Source organism: Phoenix dactylifera, chromosome 4, assembly GCF_009389715.1.
Source record: "Phoenix dactylifera cultivar Barhee BC4 chromosome 4, palm_55x_up_171113_PBpolish2nd_filt_p, whole genome shotgun sequence".
Taxonomy (NCBI): domain Eukaryota; kingdom Viridiplantae; phylum Streptophyta; class Magnoliopsida; order Arecales; family Arecaceae; genus Phoenix; species Phoenix dactylifera.
In genome coordinates, this window is record NC_052395.1 from 12,884,250 (window position 1) to 12,902,033 (window position 17,784).

Consider the following 17,784-nt stretch of genomic DNA (forward strand, 5'->3'; position numbering starts at 1 on the left):
TGCATTTTAGTAAACCCAATTAAACAAATCGATTCAAATAAAAACCCTTGCAAAAGTTTGGCATTCATTACATCCAGGTCTCTTATTGCGGTATTTGAATTGTTGGAACTAGTTTAAACTCGGCATATAAGTTGTTAGATAAGTAGGTCCCTTCATTCAATTTGAACTAGTTCAAAGTTCAAACGTGAGAAATGGATTATTAGAAATCACCCTCGACTTCACTCGACTATTACTTCTAAATTTGAAGGTATCTCAGGCTCATATTCAAACCAGTTCGGGCATGCTGGAAGTTGGAAGAGTTTAAACTTAATGTAAAGTTATTTCGTAAAGCCCTCATAGGATGTACATATTACAAGAAGTACCTGCAGAACTTCTGTAGGTACTTTTTCGGAATGGAACTTCCAATTGATTATCGGTTGCATGAATATCCTTCTAAAAATTCAAATTTGTGTAAATACCTTCTTAAAATTTATATTTATTTTTGTACCCGCGTAAAACATTGTTTTTGCACAAATGCCCTAATATAACAGTTCTTCTAACACTGTTAATAAAAATCATATTTATTTTAATTAAAAATAGAATAGAATTTTGAAATTATTTTTTTGTCCTTCATCGCGATCGATTTATAAATGTTTTTTTTTACACATCTACGATCTTTTAGTCATTTTAATTTGAAATCATTAATTTTTTAACGGTATTAGATGGCGTAGGTATATATGCAAAAATAATGATTAAAAAAGTGTAGAATAGCAGAGCAAAAATTTTATGAGGGTATACATACAAATATTAATTTTGGAAGAATATTCATGCAAAATTCTATATTTTGGAGGGTATTAATGTGAAAAACCCATTAATTATTGAATTATGGGGATATTATTTGTTGGACCACAACCAATCTAACTAGGGCTATCAATGGGCCGGAGGCCTGGTCTAGGCTAAGCAAACTCGGATCGCAAGCCTAGCCCAAGTCCAGCCGATTTGTCGTCTCCCAGAATATAAACGAGCGAGCCGGTTAAACGGACAAACTCGCTCAAGCCGGGATGGGCCGTGGACAAAACTGACTCGGCCCATTAGCATCCCTATAATCCTCATCGGACTGAGGGGCTAGGGCTAGGCTTTGAATCCATCTCGACGACGCTCTCTCGAAACTCGACGGCGGGAGCCTCGACCCGGCGGCTGGCAGGTCTTCCTCTTATTCTGCTACTCTTGTTTTTTAACTGTTGAAAATTTTGATTCAAAAACGAGAACTCATTAAATCGTCGGAATTGATGAAGTAGGTAGGGTGCATTCATGACAAATATCTACTGCGATAATCATTTTTTTTATTTCTTTCGGTATCCTTCAAGGGTTCATAAAGCAGGTGAAGCTGGGCCATGAGACGGGGGAAATTAAATCGTAATGTTTTTTTTTTCGGTCCTCCTTGTAGTAAGATTAGTTTTTCACAGGACGTGGAAGTAAAAGTATATTTGATCAATTAGTTTCTTTCTCATTTGATGTAGTTGCTATGATGAAATATGTTTCACCTGGATCATGATGAAATTTATATACCGAGACATACATATTGGAAAGTCGTCATCATCACCATCAACATATATACACATATATATGCGAAAATCTATTCTGGTTTTCCTTTTTCGAAAAATAATGACAATATGTTTACTACATCAGGATAACACAAGGTTCATTTCTGGTTGACCTGAAGATTCGATCAGTGACCTTTAACCTGATCAGTTTTCTGATTTGATGAATGATCCAGTTTTTGAGATATAGGCTGTCTGTGGTAATACCAAAAACACTTTATTTCTCAATTATGTGATAGCAACACAATCTCTTTGTGCATGCTGAAAATACTGCTTTTGCATCTCTTAAATATTGCATGGGAAATTCCTCTTTATAAGGCGAGTATTCCATTCAAAGCATGCTCTGCAGTGCATATCATAATTTAGAAGGAAAGAGCAAGAAAGAAGAGAAATCGATAAATTGGGGGAAATCATGCTTGTGATTTCTTATAATAGAGAAGTGATTTTTGTCTTGTTCTTCTGGGTTTTCAGCCTTTCAGGTATCCAGGAGGTGGACATTGTTAAATGCAATTGAGATGAGCACCATGATGCTAGGTTGTTGCTAAGTTTTGTCTATGTGAATGATCTCTCACATTGCCACCTATACGGTACATCGATGTATTAGGTGGATTGTGTTATGAGTATAACCTGTAAGCACTGAAAATATCACCTTGCCACTTTCATGTTGAGAGATCGGCATCCTAGCATGTTGCACCATGAAAAACATAATACGAAGACAACGATAACTTAATCAAGTTTAACTAAAATGAATATCTTTTCCACATTATACAGCTAATTTTTTACTCATGAGAATAAGGAAGAAAGAGAGTTCACATTGGTCATTGTTCTGTAGTTTCTACTTTGTTCATTTATCCTGACTTAAACCATTATTAGAGTTTCCAAGACAATCGGACCGAAGAGGTGAAAACATGCCCTTGAAAAAGAAATTAAATTTCAGATTGATGGTTTCATGATATTAATAAACCATTTATGTAATATAAGAAGAAAGAGTGAAAATTTTAGATGGATGGTATAACCTGAACTAAAGAATTGGAAATATGAATATATAAGAAACACCTAACTCCACCTCCTTCGCAGAACAAAAGCAAGAGAAGACAGATTAAAAAAATGTTCGCTATCTCAATTCTATGTAATAATGACCCATTACACCGCATTTGAAGAAATTTCATCCAATGTAATGCTAAAAACAACCCCCAGATTCACAGAAATAGAAAGATAATTCACCCGGTCATTTGTTTGACTACAATTTGATGTTCAGCACAGCACACAATTAACTTCTTGAGTCCTTGTACACAGTTAAGCAATATTTTGCTTAGGCCTGTTTTTTGTATGCAGTTATATCTGGTTTATACACAGTTTCGCATAAGTGCGCGGATGGCCAAGGACTAAACATAAAATGGCCATCAAAATCAAGGGGCAGGAGCACATTTTTCAGTCAACAGGGATGAAACGTAAAATGGTGGTCAATCCTGGGTGCAGATCCCAAAAACACCATAAAGTTTCTCTATGGAGTGGAAATTAGCTAACGATTGGACTACTTCTCTCTGTTGTTTATATAGTGTCAGCCTTCAGCATTTGGGGACACAGGTTAGAGGATTGTGAAAGAAATTTTGGAACATAGATTGTTCTAGTTGGTTTCCAAAGTGGACTGAACCCATAAAACAATAACTGATGAAAATAATGCATCAATCTATATATTTTCAGAATATCTTAGTGATACTTTCAAAAGTTAATCAGCATCCATGTTTCTTTTCTATTGCAAGAATGTACAGCAATAGTGTTTTCCCTCTGTTTAGAATTGCAGTTATGTACATAAAAGTTGGCGATTTTCTTTCCTTAACTTATTGCATTTGCATATAGGCTACTTTTATATTTGCTGCAACTTTCACTTTCTATACCTACCAACTTAAATACAATGAAGTTGCCTGAGTTGCAAATTGGACTTAAGTTTAGGTAGCCTGTAGTTAAAAGATCAAAAGGATACTCTTGGTCGTGAGAAAACACAATTTTGTATATATCAATTTAACCCTATAAGTGCTGTAGAGACGCAGGGGAAAATAGAAACTATTTATCTGACTGGGCCACTGACATTGGTAAGCTTCTGTTTTACATGATTGTTAGGCGGAAGAGATGAAGAAAGGGTTGCACCCACAGATGCAGTGGATTTCGTATGTGACTCAGAGTGGGAGATTGATGCATGTTATGATGACCAAGATACATCATGTTGGTAAAGTCTATCATTTCAGGGCAAGGCGTCAGATGGCACAGAGTCTAGGTCAGATTGCAAAGTTCAACCGCCGATATGGGCAAAAGAATGAGGACGATGGTGAAATTTTTAACCTACAGAAGTAGATTTCTATGTAATGCCATCCAAACATTCTGTTCAGACTTGGTATTGGCCCCAAGTTTTTGAAGCATGTGAACTAACATTCTCCTAATGAAATCTTGTTTAGTTGTTGCCAAGAATTCTTATATTGGTGCGACCTTTTTCACTTTGTTGGCTTAGATGATAAAAATGCATCGCCTTCGTGTCAAAGTTTGTTTCATGCAGCAACACAATTATACAGGTTTAGTCATTCACATCTTTTTTATGAGACTTCAATTGTATGCTGATACTTTGATCTTCTGTGCACGGTAATTTCAGATGCCTTCGCCAAACAAACTTAATCGAAAATTCGATTAAGGGTTATGCCATAGTCACCTGTATCGAACATTCCCTAGTGGAAGGGGGGCCCAGTAATGGGGCTGCCACGCGGGTGGGCTGGTCCCTCCCCCTCCCCTCCTATTTTTTGACCAAAAAAAAAAAACAAATGGCCTGAACCATGTTCTCAAGAAAAATTAAAACTGCAGCCCTAACTCTGATGTGAGATTTGGGAGAAGGCGGTCCGACTACTGCAGGTTATTTCTATCAAAACATCCAATTATACCCTAAAGATCTGAATTTCTACTTTAAGATTCGTATTAATAACGTCGACGGTCGATCATCCCTGCTCGAACCATCCACCTGATAGCGTGGGACTCCGTAGCGTAGAGTTTCGTGGGACAAGGGTGTTTGTTATGAGCTCTCCTTGTCGAGAGAGGCTTCTTCCCCAAATGGAACGCGAGGGCTGCTAGGTTCCAGAGACCCGACCGCCATGCCGGCGAAGAAGAGGCATCGCGAATCGGACTTGGAATCCGACATGCCCTCCGGCCGGGATCTCATCGGCCTCCTTCCGGACTGCATCCTCGCCCAGATCCTGTCTCTCCTCTCCCTCAAAGAATCCGCCCGAACCAGCGTCCTCTGCACCCGATGGCGCCGCCTCTGGACCCTCGTCCCACTCCGCCTCCTCGACGACGACTCCCTCCGCTTCGAGAGAACCCCCTGTCAGAGCTACGACGCGCCGCGTTCCCTCACCGACGACGAGGCCTGGTGCGCCCGCTCCATCACCCAAATCCTCTCCTCCCACCCCGGACCCATACGCAGCTGCCGCCTCGTCCGCCGCTTCTCCGACCTGCCCGCTGTAGACGGCTGGATCCAGGCCCTGACCCGAAAAGACATCCAAGAATTCTTCGCATCCTTCTTCGGCGCCCCGACGCCCCACCCGTTGCCACCTTCCCTCTTCCGCTGCGAATCCCTGCGGAAGCTGAATCTCGGTAACTGCCGCTTCCCGGAGCCTCCTCTCCCATCTCCAACCTTCCCCAACCTCCGAGATCTAACCCTGCGCTTCGCTTTCCTAACCGATGGAGCCATCACCAACTTGCTGTCCAATTGCCCGGCCCTCCAGAGCTTAGCTCTGCTCAGGTGCTCCGGCCTCTCCAGAATCACCATCCGTTCGCCGTGTCTCTGCAGCCTGACGCTGACCAGGGCCAATTCCATCAAGAGGCTTGCCGTCGAGGAAGCCCCAGACCTCGAGCGCTTGATGGTTACCGAAGACACGATGCAGCATACGGCTATAGAGATTGTCGGCGCCCCAAAGCTGCAGTTGTTAGGCTGCCTGTGTATGTCTCTCAGGAAACTCGACTTCACCAAGCCTCGCATCGAGGTGCTCTTCTTGCCCTGCCTTGCACCCCTACCAATTTCTTTCAATTAGCTGTGGCAGGAGTATTTATCACTAAAGTTTCCTACTTGCATCTGCTGTTTTCTGCAGGATGCCAGAAGGCTATTCAACTCGAGTATTCTGGTGCATAGTCTGAAAATTCTGGGCGTCAGGGTGGATTTCAACGAAGGGTACCAGAGGTACAAACTTTCTCGCTTGCTCAGATGCTTTCCGTGCCTGGAAAGATTGGATGTTGAGGTGATTTCCTGAATGGATATTTGGTGTTTGCTTGAATCTCCCAATGGTCATCCAAGCTGAGGATTTCTTTGTTTGTTGTAGGTTGTCGACATGGGCTCGACGTATGCTCGGCAGGATTTGAACTATTGGGAGCGTCAAGATTCCTTTAATTGCCTCGTTCATCACTTAACAAGTGTGACACTGAAAGGTTTTCTAGGCCAAGCAGCTGATCTGGGGTTCGCCAGGTTTCTTATCTCAAAAGCACAGGTGCTCAAGGTGATGACTCTTTATTGTGCGTCTGCTTCCAGGAAGACATGGGTAGAAGATAAGAGAAGCTATCTATGCCTTGATACTAGAGCTTCTTTTGATGCTCGAGTAATTATTGCCAAAGACTTCAATCTCCGTGACGTCTTCCAACCTTGGAATTCCTTATTAGATTAGTAGTAACTGAGACTGGAACAGGATGCTAGGGCCAGTCTAGTAAGTTTGTGTTTCATTCTCCTCTTTTTAGTAGGAACCATTCTGCCATTTAGATTAGCGTGAATAGAAGACAGCATTAGCATGGACTAACACAAGGAAAACGAACACTGAATGTTCCTAATGGTGTTGAAAATCTTTGTTATTTCTCTATCAAAATGATTAGTTGCTGAAATTTTGTTTTGGAAGCCTGGTGTAAATTGTTTCTATTTAGAATTTCATATGAAACTATTTTCGAAACAATTGGTTCTTATTAGAGCAGATAATTAATTATGATCCTGCTTTTTGTATGTGAGAATTATGGTGCACCCCAGATTTTATTTTTTGTAGTGTGTTTATGAGACCATAGACTTCAGATGTTGATGGCATTCAGTTGCTTATTTGCTTTTGCAATCAATTCCATCTAGTTGACCTAAAGAAATTATGGTTGTATGTACAATATAAATTTGATATCTGGTTTTCGTATTTCATTCATGAACATTATGCAGTAAGAACTCAATTCAAGAGAGATTAATGCTTCCATGTTGTCTGTCTGATTCACATTTCAATTAGAAGCATTAGCTCGAAACCATTATGTTGACTGTCAGCATATCACAATATGCATAGATTTTTGCTAGCAGATTGTTCTAATTTGTCCTTGAGAATGGAGCCCTTTTTTATGCTCAAATAATTTCATGAAAGACCAATATTGCAGTAAGGAGTTTGAATCCAGACTTCGTTACTTGATAGTAGCAAACTGTTCCTGCATTAAGAATTCAAGATATTTGAGGTAGATTTAGGTTTTGGTTGGTTGGGGCAGGCTTGCATATTTTCCAGATATAGACATTTTTAATTATGGCTTTGAAAGATGTATAGAAAGCTTGAAGTTTGGTTTGAGCTGGTAGAACATGGCTAGTTGTAGAAATAGCATGGATGAGTGATGTGAATAGGATAATCCACCTCATACTTACAAGGGCGCCGACGATCTTTGATACCATTACTGGTAATACAGTTCCAATTTGAAAACTTATCATAGATGCTTGAAAGAAAGTGATATTATACTTAGTATTTTCAAATTCATTGCTTACCCTTCTTTTTTACATCTCAGTGCATCCAACTTTTTATGAAAGCATCTCCTCTTTATAGTTTGAAGATTGAGGGAGAGATGGGGTGATTCCATGTGAATGCGGTCAAGGTGGAGGGAAGCTCAGGGATGTAGGGTTGCTAAGAAGTGCCCTTAAGGAGGCGACAGAGGGCTTTGATGGCCTTGTCTCCGACACCCATGCTCCATTTCTTGACCTTGGAATGGCTTTGGAGATCAGGGATTTTCAGATATCCTACTCTCGCCATCAGCCTTTGCCTCTTTGGTTAGCCCATCAACTAAAATCTGCTTGTTTCGTCCGTCATAATGAAATGGCAGGAACTCATCTTGGGCAAGGAGAATCACCATTATGGATTTGATGGGCTAGGAATCAAACCCATTTTGTGTAGAGGTGGCAAAAATTGACTCGACCCGAAAACCCACCAAACCCTAACCTATTTGGATTAGGTTTGGGTCATGGATCTTTTAGTTAGGGATGGGTGTGGGTTAGGTTTCTGACCCAAAATTTTAAATGGATTATGTACGGGTCAAACTTTGACCAACACTAATTATAAAGGTAGAGCTTTATTTAGGTCGAAATAATTTAGGTTGGATTGAGTAATGATCTTGTATAATTTTTTTTTTGAATGATCGGTGCTTTTCCCTCTGCTAGTTGTTTCGATCATTCTGAAAATTAGCCGATAAGAACTGTATACATTGGATTTTATAGGCTAGCTTAAATTTATTATGGACTCTTGCAAAATAGATTAGTTTAGGGTCAAATAAGTGACATGATGTCGGGTGATGTCAGATATGGGTTAAGATTTTGCGTGTTAATATCTTTATGGAAAAGTTATAGTGTAATCTCCTCAAGTTTGGACGATTCTTACCCACACACCTTCATTTTTAAAAATTTTCAAATTAGTAATTTGCAACTCGTTTCAGAATGATTTCGTCATTTATCTCTTTAATAAAAAGATGGCGCGTGGTCATTATATGATAGTATGAAATATTGTAGGACAAAAATGCTCTTAGTATCTTTTTATTTAGGGTGAAGATCCTAACCTTCTTTATGGAGCCATGGAGGGAGGTAAGGGAGAATAGGGAGGTGGATGGAATGACAGTGGGAAGATAAAAGGAGGATGGAGAGGGAGCTGCGATGGAGGAGGTCAGATGGGGACGGGGTTGTGATGGAAGGGAGAGGAGGTGAATGGGATAGTATCAAGGAGATAAGAGAGGATTAGGATGGGGCTATGATGGAAGGGAGAAGAGGAGGGTGGGATGTGACAAGGAGATAAGAGAGGATCGTAGGGGGTTTCGGTGGAGGGAAGAGGAAGCGGGTGGGATGGTAGTGGGGAGATAAAAGAGAGGAATGGAGTGTCTCCATCTCCACCACTACCAAATACAACCCAAGTTACTATTAAATAAGTTTTGTATTTCAATTTTTTAAAATAAATTAATTTTAATTGTTATAAAAATTGAAAAAAATGATATTCATCTCTGGCTTGGTCGAAACATCAATAGACATTAGATAATTGCCAAAAGAGAAGGAATAGAATGAACTTTTAAAGATGTTTCAAGAGGATGAGGGTATTTTTTGATCTTTCCAAACATTAGACCAATGGTATTAGCTAGTTGGCGAGCCAGAGGATCGATTTATAAATTTTAAAAGCTAATTGAAAATTTTTAGAAATGAGGAAGTGTAATTTTCTCTATTTTTGTTTAACCAATCAGTTTGGAAGCATTGCCGCCCCGAATTGGATGAAAGGTAAAGCAGCCATGGTTAGCCAAAAACATAAAAGAAAGAAACAGCCAAAATTTCAGGGGTATGTAAAAAGAAAGACCAGTGCTTTAGTAAAACTTAGAAATCTTATTCAAAAGGTGACTAGGTAAAAAGTGTTACAATCCATTGTTTCTTTTTAAGTCAACATGGTGAAGTTTGCTATATAATAAAGCAAAGCGGTAAAAATAATAAAATGATAGGCCACCAAGTGCTGGCTTATGGTGGCGAGAGGTCAAGAGTTCGATTGTTTTAGAAGTTTTAGATCGGTTTTCTTGGGAGCCCAAGGGTCCAGTCCAAATGGGTATAAGATAGAAAGTCCTCTTTGAGAGTTGTGGGACTTTTAGAGTCGCTCTCACTCAAAAAATAAAAAAAAAACAAACAAAAGGTTGTAAGGCAGCCAAGTGACATTTGGGTGAGATTTTTAAGTTACTGTAACATTTTTCTGAAGTTGAAAACAAGGGCATTGCAAAGGACTGAATCCTATATCGATCCACCAGGCTGGCATTCCCTAATGCGGAAGATAAGCGCCAAATGGTTAATGTGCGAATATTAATGGAACCATGATATTTATGTTTCTCTTAAGAGTAAGAGAAAAAGAAGAAAGAAAAGTGTGGTCAACTTGGAAAAAAAAAAACCCGCTTGTTTAATTAGAGTTTTCAAAAGAAAGAAATGAGAAATTAATATTTTCATAGGAATAAGATTCTCATGTTTCATGAAAAATAAAAATCTCTAAGAGACATGAAAAAGCTATTTTTCCACCGATTGAAAATTATTTTTTTTTCAAATTATCATAAAGCTATCAAAATTTATCGATATGATTTTTTTTCTTTATCAAGAGTATAATATATATTCACAACTTTTTTAGAAAAGTACATTGTTAACCAGACATAAGCCATGGTGGAATGTATCACTTTTCTATGATCAATCAAACATGCCAAAATTATTTTTGTAGACATTATATTTCTATGAATCAGCTTTCCAAAAATAATATTTTGGTTGAGAAAAAATTCTTTTTGCGAACCAAACAAGTCTTAAATTTTGTAATACTCCTGTCAAGTTTTGGCAAATATTTTTATTTTAAAAACTTACATACTTCAACAGGGATTTCTAAGTAACTTTTTCGTACACAATATTATTGTAACAATCAGGACCTCACCCCAAGAAACAATTCTAAGATGCCAACTTATAATGTTGGTAAAGTTAATTGGACCGTGATCTAGAATCCCACCGTCACCCGTAAATAAGAGATTCCGTAAGTGTTTGGAAGAGGGCGCGGCCTACAATTCATGACTGGCCGGCCTTATTCGGATTTATGAATTGGCCGATGTGGGCCACAGTTTGGGTCATTCAGCTTCGGACCTTCCAAGTTCCAAGTCTCCCTCGTGCTAAAGCTCAAAGCCCAGCACGGAGAGGCCCACCGTCGGTCCGTTAACGCCACAGGAAGATCGTGTGTATTTATCAGACAAAACACTGATCATAACCGTTCATCGCACGCGTCCAGCACTGGTCCAACACCAACCGGGCCCGGCGGCCGGCCTGCGTACCCTCCACTCCTTCCAGCGCCACCCGTGCCCAAACCCAGCCACTCCTGTTTCTTCGTCCTTCCCCACTGCGATAAAAACCGTGAGTGCGATGGAAAGGTAGGTTCAAGAAATCAAGAAACCGATGGCGCCGAACAGGAGGAAGAAGGGACAGATCATCTCCGACTCCGACCCACATTTCAGCGGCGGAGGTGTCACTGCCGACGGCTTCGACCGATTCGAACTCGTCCCGGACTGCCTCCTCGTCTCCATCCTCTCCCTCCTCCCCATCGAAGACGCCGTCCGGACCAGCGTCCTCTCCACCCGGTGGCGCCGCCTCTGGACCCTAGCCCCCCTCGGCCTTCTCGACGACTCCGCCCTCCGCTCTGAGAAATTCCCCAACAAGAAGCTCTTGGCCTTCCGGGCGTTCCACGACGAGGAGCAATGGCGCGCCCAGGAGGGCTGGCGCGTCCGCGCCATCGACCGCGTCCTCTCCGCGCACGCCGGTCCCATCCGGAGCTGCCGCCTCTCCTGCGTCTACTTCCACATCCCCCTCCTCGACGGCTGGATCCAAACCCTAAGCCAGAAGGGCGTCCAAGATCTCGTTATCCTCATCCCCATGGAGAAGCGCTTCTACCTCGTTCCCCCTTCCCTCATCACATGCCAGTCCCTTCGGTCCTTAGAGCTGTGCTACTGTCGAATCTTGAAACCCACTAAGCCTCGCCTCAATCTTGTCAATCTCAGAGTTCTGAATCTGAAGCGGAGTCTCGTAACGGATGCCGCCATCAATGACTTGCTGTCCAGCTGCCCAGCCCTGCAGAGCCTAGCTCTGGTACACTGTGCTGGCCTCCGGCGCATCCATCTCCGCTCCCCTGCCCTCTGCAGCATGATGCTGGATGATTACTCCTTGGAGGTCGAAGAGCTTTTCGTTGTCGATGCCCCGAATCTTGAGTACCTGATGCTAGGTAAGAACGCGACAAGAAGGACGCACCTAAAAGTTCTCAATGCGCCAAAGCTGGAGCTGCTGGGTTTTCTTGATATGAACATCAAGATGCTCGAGTTGGGCAGCACTTGTTTTGAGGTACTTTTCTTGGCACAGAACTGATTTGGATGCAATGTACGGTAACTCATCTTGTTCTTCATACTAATTAACTTTTTTGTTTTTTTGTTTTTTTGCTTAATCTTCTTCCTATTTCCCAGAAAAGCATGGTTAAATTGAGTACTGTGGTGCATAGCCTGAAAAAACTCGCCATTAGAGTGGATTTCAATGACGATCTTCAGGCGGATATAGTTTTTGACTTGCTCAGATGCTTCCCTTGCCTGGAAACATTGGATGTCTTGGTAATTCTGATGTTTGTGAGATTTGGTGTCTCTTTGCATTTTTCTGTTGATAACTGATGCTTCCGGCTCACCTTTTTGGAATCCTTTTGTTTGGCTATAGATTGCTGACATGGACGATGACGACGACGACGACGACCCATATGTGGACTACTGGGAGCAGCAAAGTTCCTTTGATTGTCTTGATCATCATCTGAAAAGTGTGACACTGAAGGGTTTTTTAGGACAGAGGGCTGATTCGGGGTTTGTTAACTTTCTTATTGCAAAAGCACGAGTGCTTCAGGTGATAACTCTTATTTCTGTACATGCTTGGAAAGAGGGATGGGTAGGAACCATACAGCAAGACCTGTGCCTTCAGAATAAAGCTTCTATAGATGCTGAAGTAGTTTTCATGAAAGAAAAACATGAGATGAATCAGTTTCAACCTTGGAGTTCACTATTTTGAACAGTAGCAACTCTGTTTGGAACAAGATTTCGAGATATTTGAAATCAGTTGGGCCTTTGGTTTTCCTTTTGGGTGGGGAACGGCTTGCAACTTTGCCTACCATTGATTTGGCAACCATTCTGCCCCTACATGTAGAGAGCTTTAAGTTTGGTTTGACTTATTATAAGATGGCTAGGGGATAACAATTAACATGGAGGAGTGATCTGAAGGAAAAGATGTATCAGCTGCTCATAATAGTGCGAATAATCAGTACTATCTTCTCCATCAATGTTGTTAAGAGATTTGTTATAGAAACCTCTATGTAAGTTATTTTCATTGTTCTATTCTGGAACTCATAATTTTACTGCAGTTCTTCATATGAAACTTTTTTATTTAGGTTATTACATCCTATTAGAAAATGAAACAAATTACGCATCTGTATTTCAAACAGGATTGATGCGGTACAAAAATTTCAAAGACACAAGAGAAGGAGGGGGGGAAGATCTGGAGTCCACCAGATTCGAGGAATCCTCCTCTAGTGGTCTCCAATCTAGGAGTAATTTTGCCAAAGCAAGATTTTCATTTCAAATTTTCTAACTAAACAAGAGGCATAGGGTTCCATATATAGCTCCCTATGTAACTATCCATGATCCCAACAAGTGATCATGTAACTACCTATGATCCCAACAAGTGATAATGTAACTACTCATGATCCCCAAATAGGGTTGTCAACGGGCCGAGCTGCTTAGACTCGGCTCGGGCCCGGCTCGGTAGAAGCTTGGCTCGAGCTCGGTTCGTTAGTCAAACGAGCCCGAGCCCAAAATGAGGCCCGTTTAAATCCAAGCCCGAGCAGCTCACGAGCCCAAATGAGGGCTCAGTCCAATTAACAATTTAATTGGGTCCCAATTAAACTTGGACTCAACCTAATTAAATTTTATTAGGCTTAATCAATTTAAATCCCAATTTGATTGAATCCAATTAGATTTAGATTAGACCCAACCCGAGCTAACCCAAATCCATTTAATTTCTTTAAATCAAATTGGATTGGTTCGGGTTTGGACTCAACCCGTTAACCCGAACCAACCCATTAACCATTCCCTCCTCCTCTTTCTTTTTCTTTTCTTCCCTTTTCTTCTCGGGTTCTCCAGAATCTTCCCAACCCCGCCTCCACGGCTCCACCCCCGCCTCCACGGCTTCGTTCTCCTCGCCCGAAGCCGATGCCCCCCTCCCCGCCCTCCCCTCTGATGACGAGAAGCTCCGCCGTCTCCGCAAGAAGTTCCGCATCATGTCCGGCCGGGGACCCTTCCTACGCCTCCTCTTTCTTCTCTGCCCCCGATGCCGCCGCCCCAACCCCTGCACCCCATCCGGCCGTTCCTGCGCCGAGGCTTCCCCTACCCTCCAGCTTGCGGTCCCTCCCCGCAACCGTGCACGCGGCGCCCGCGGCCGACGCTCGTGCCGGCGGTGCTCGCAGCCGCCCCTTTCTTTCTTCTTTTCTTCTTCTTTTCTTTCTTTCTTCTTTCTTTCCTTCGTTCTTCTCTCCTCTGACGAACTCCTTCGACAAACCGACGACCTGGGGATGGGGATGGGGATGGGGATGGGGATGGGCGGGCTCGGGCTGGGATGGGGTGGGCTCGGGCTCGGGCTTAGGTAAACGAGCCTTACGAGCTCAAGCCCGAATCGGGCTGTGCCAAGCGAGCCCGAGCCCGAGCCCAATATAGGGCTTGGTACCGAGCCCGAGCCCGAGCCTGGATTTTTATGAAACGAGCCGAGTCGAGCCTGCGGAGGCTCGAGCTCCGCTCGGCTCGTTAACAGCCCTATCCACAAACAACATGGGACACTAAAACAACTAAACATTGCCATAACAAGCCAGTTAAAAATAGCAACTAACATAAGGATGGAAATACATAATAAATAAAAGAAAATACACAAGAAAATAACACTAGGGCCCCTGCATATGGGCCAAAGTGCTATGCACGCCAGCGACGCCTGTAAACATGCTGAAAACAGTGGTCTGTGTCCTCACCAAGGACATTAGCCACTTCTAATTTACTGTGTTCAGTATCACCTACTTGTGGCTTAATACTAATAGCTGGATGCGACTCCCATGTGACCCCTATGATGTGGCACTTCTCTTGTCACCACGATGATGAATCTACCTTTTTAAGATCATTGAAGCGCAAAAAAGGAACACATCTCGAAGGTCATATGTCAGCCACATTTTTGATGCGGAATTGTTATTGTTATTGGAAATGTAGAGAAAGTGTAGCTTTTTGTCGAAAGTTGATTTTATTGACCACTATCTAAGTCATCAGGGGATATATGATGCGTGCTATTTGCATGCAAAAATATTCATGCTTCACATTGTTCTTTACCATCACAAATTGCTTGACTCTACATAAGTTATTGATTTATTGGATTATACTGTTATATAGCGAATCGAGCATAGTGCTACTTCAGTTGAATCCAACATACTGCTTTGTCTACTTCTGGGTTGCTTGCTATTTGTTTTTGCTAAGTATGGCGATTTGTGAATGTCTCTATTTTGCTTTCATGTGCTTACCTTATCGTGCATCCAGTGGCAGTCCTGTGACTCTTTGGTGATGCAGTAGATAGAAGGAGCTTTTCATCAAAAACGAGAAGCAGTCATAAATATTGCTAACCTTCTAGATGAATCTATGTATTATTTTTTGCTCATGGTAGTATATTTTTTAGTTATGTTGCATTAAATTGGTGATTCATTTAATGATCTTTTATTCGTAATGCTTGTGATGGATGAACTTGCCATCAATGTTCAAGAACGGGTCTTTAACTTTTGATGTGTGCATATTTTGCTGTGCTAGCTTGTCTAAGATTGTGAGTTTTTTTTGTTGAAGGCTAAGAAAATCTATCTTGGAACAGCTTAAAGCTCTTTTTAATTTAAACAAGTAAAATGCCAGGCAACTCTAATACCATGGAGATGAGACTCGGTAAGAGTCAGTTGTTAACTCCTTTAAGCAACTTCTGTACATTCACCTTTGTTGTGGATGGTCTTCATTTCTCTTTCCTTTATGCCCTTTGTATGTGAATGCTGGGAAAGAATCACAAAGAGAAAGCTCTGTATGTTTGGTTTTCACATTACAAGAGTTGACAGCATGAATTAGCATTTGGTGATATGATGAATTATTGGGAACCATTAATTTTTAGGGTTTTTGGTTCTCTATGTTGTAAAATGGATTCAGTGATTAACCCTGCTAGCTTCCTTTTTTTTTAAGGATTTTTTTGTCTATCATTATCTTGAAGGCATTCAAGTTTGCTGATTCTAAATGTATGAAATTACTGCTTGATTGTTCCCTAGCTTTAATGTAAACCGTGCCAAAAAAAATCAGTAGTTTCTTGAAGTTTGTAATATATTATCAAGGAAATCAACTACAGAAGGTTTTTAGATACTTAGTCAACTTGTTACCAGATTTCAAAATTGTCGGAACTATCTAATAATCTGACATCTTGTGCTGTAAGTTGTGTTTGAGAATTAGAGACTTTCAAAATTAGAGGACGCTAGCAAGTAGCAAGCTCTTTTAGTATCAGCATTTCAGCTCTTCTCCGGTGAATATTTGGTTTGCATCCCCTTCTGGGTAGGGTCAGGCTTGCTAGAGTGAACTTTTTTCCTTTTAGAAACCTATTTGACACTTGTTATTTCGTTTCGCATTTATCTGATAGAAGCCCGCATTTTAAAGTTCATATTTTGGAATCTGTGACTTATTCATCCATGACAGCTAAGTGCATAAACTTTTTATTAAAGCAGCTGTCGTCTACTGGAAAAGATACTGAATTGTGCTTATAGTGTACCTTTTGGAGGTAGTAAGGTGTCCACAATTTTCTTGCTTTTGTGGTTGTGTTTTTGACATCTTGAAGAGAAGATTTTAATAGTTCTGGTTTCGTCTACTCTAGTTGGATAGATCTATGGATATAATTTTATGAACAATACATAAATTTTATCCATTAGCATCACAAATATGAAGGGCATGCTAAATCTGTTTTAATTGTTTTCTTCACAAAAAAATGATTGCTCTCATTGTTTCTTTGACCCCAAAATTTCTGTGATACATTCATGGGAAAGTGCATATTAGGAACTCTGTTCAGACATCAATGCTTCCTTTGTTGTCTATCTGATTCAATTTTCAGCTGGCGATACATTGGCTACTTCTGTTTTGCTGTACTTAGGGTCATCCATTGATGACATTATCCGGCTTTGCTGTGCATATATTTTTGAGGCTTTGATTGGCATGTGTAGATAAATATGCAACATTGTTTATTTGTAAATGAATGAAAGCTAAAATCCATTTTTTTGTTTTTATTGAACCGGTTTTGTAGTTTTTTTATTAAAATTGGATGTCTTGATTCATCCATAACTTGCTTAGTTTTTGCATGTAAAAAGAGCATCATCGTTTTGTAGATTACCTGGTGGACACAAGCTATTTGATGATCTTATTGAAGCAAGTGCAAATTTCTGTGTTATTTTTTATACTTCTAGATCGCTCATTTTGAAGTCTTTTTTTCTTTTTGTAAACTGCTAAAAGGAATGGCATATCTGAATGCCTTTAAGTTCATAGTTTTCTTGTGCTTGTATTGCATACCTAACACTAATATCCTCCTTTAGTCCTTTTGCATTTTACCGACAGATGCAAATTGGCAAGCAATTTGTACATTGTCAACAATAGTGAGGGTGGTGTCTATAGTTGTTATTATTAGGGGTTTGAACTAGGATGTAATATTATTATATTATTGATAAAAGAACTTGAATTTTAAGAGCAGGCCTCCACGTTTGGTATTTACATATTATGCTGCATTAGATCCTGAGATTAGGCTTTTGTTGAATGCTAGATCAGAATAGTGGAGAAGAAACCCTTTCAGGATGAAACTTAAAATATGCTTCATTTACAGATATATGCACATATATAAACTTTTATTCTGGTTTGGATACCTAGGTGGGAAATAAAACATAATTATGGAAACAACTCATTCTGCTTAGTGCCTAAAACATTATTAGCTGAGATTGATAATTTGCTCAAAGTAATCCATTTCATGCTCATATGAAATTGCACATTCTAAAACAAGATAGTTTGTTATAGGTGTAATAACACCTAGCTATTATAGATATTTATGGGCGAATGCGTTCTATACTTAGTGTGTTTGCATTCATGCATTCTTGCATGCATGTGTGCATGTGTGCTTTCAACAGAACTGAACTTTTTTTCAAGGAAAAGCAAATGTTTGACAGGTTATGTGAGCTCAAATATTATTGACTCAAAAGAGATGGGAGTGTAGTTGCTATATGTAAATCAACATTTTGTGTTTGGCTAGGAAGCACGG

General features: G+C 40.7%; 3 protein-coding genes across 4 annotated transcripts; all 3 read left to right on the forward strand.

The window, feature by feature from the left end:
- Window positions 1–1,104: 1,104 nt before the first annotated feature.
- Window positions 1,105–4,052, forward strand: LOC103712687. 2 transcript variants are annotated; one of them, XM_026806767.2, is made up of 3 exons: window positions 1,105–1,183; window positions 1,669–1,780; window positions 3,702–4,046. In XM_026806767.2, exons 2-3 carry the CDS (start codon window positions 1,748–1,750, stop codon window positions 3,930–3,932), a joined length of 264 nt encoding a protein of 87 aa, XP_026662568.1. In that variant the 5' UTR covers window positions 1,105–1,183; window positions 1,669–1,747; the 3' UTR covers window positions 3,933–4,046. The 2 variants fall into 2 exon arrangements, with proteins under 2 accessions (XP_026662568.1, XP_026662569.1); XM_026806768.2 differs by lacking the exon at window positions 1,669–1,780 and having other exon boundaries at window positions 1,107–1,183; window positions 3,702–4,052.
- Window positions 4,053–4,403: 351 nt separating this feature from the next.
- Window positions 4,404–6,600, forward strand: LOC103712688 (putative F-box/LRR-repeat protein At3g28410). The gene is made up of 3 exons (XM_039125586.1): window positions 4,404–5,602; window positions 5,708–5,854; window positions 5,936–6,600. Exons 1-3 carry the CDS (start codon window positions 4,715–4,717, stop codon window positions 6,272–6,274), a joined length of 1,374 nt encoding a protein of 457 aa, XP_038981514.1. The 5' UTR covers window positions 4,404–4,714; the 3' UTR covers window positions 6,275–6,600.
- A 4,066-nt stretch (window positions 6,601–10,666) lies between these two features.
- LOC103712689 (F-box/LRR-repeat protein At3g26922-like) lies at window positions 10,667–12,836 on the forward strand. Its single transcript, XM_008799277.3, has 3 exons — window positions 10,667–11,754; window positions 11,874–12,014; window positions 12,115–12,836. Exons 1-3 carry the CDS (start codon window positions 10,819–10,821, stop codon window positions 12,454–12,456), a joined length of 1,419 nt encoding a protein of 472 aa, XP_008797499.1. The 5' UTR covers window positions 10,667–10,818; the 3' UTR covers window positions 12,457–12,836.
- Window positions 12,837–17,784: the final 4,948 nt, after the last annotated feature.

Bases quoted from the DNA above. Each gene is read 5' to 3' on its own strand.
- LOC103712687 (XM_026806767.2), top strand. From the start codon at position 1,748: ATGATCCAGTTTTTGAGATATAGGCTGTCTGTG. The intron at 1,781-3,701 runs GTAATACCAAAA...CATGATTGTTAG, and splicing joins TGAGATATAGGCTGTCTGTG to GCGGAAGAGATGAAGAAAGG.
- LOC103712688 (XM_039125586.1), top strand. From the start codon at position 4,715: ATGCCGGCGAAGAAGAGGCATCGCGAATCGGACTTGGAATCCGACATG. The intron at 5,603-5,707 runs GTGCTCTTCTTG...TGTTTTCTGCAG, and splicing joins TCACCAAGCCTCGCATCGAG to GATGCCAGAAGGCTATTCAA. The intron at 5,855-5,935 runs GTGATTTCCTGA...TGTTTGTTGTAG, and splicing joins TGGAAAGATTGGATGTTGAG to GTTGTCGACATGGGCTCGAC.
- LOC103712689 (XM_008799277.3), top strand. From the start codon at position 10,819: ATGGCGCCGAACAGGAGGAAGAAGGGACAGATCATCTCCGACTCCGAC. The intron at 11,755-11,873 runs GTACTTTTCTTG...CCTATTTCCCAG, and splicing joins TGGGCAGCACTTGTTTTGAG to AAAAGCATGGTTAAATTGAG. The intron at 12,015-12,114 runs GTAATTCTGATG...GTTTGGCTATAG, and splicing joins TGGAAACATTGGATGTCTTG to ATTGCTGACATGGACGATGA.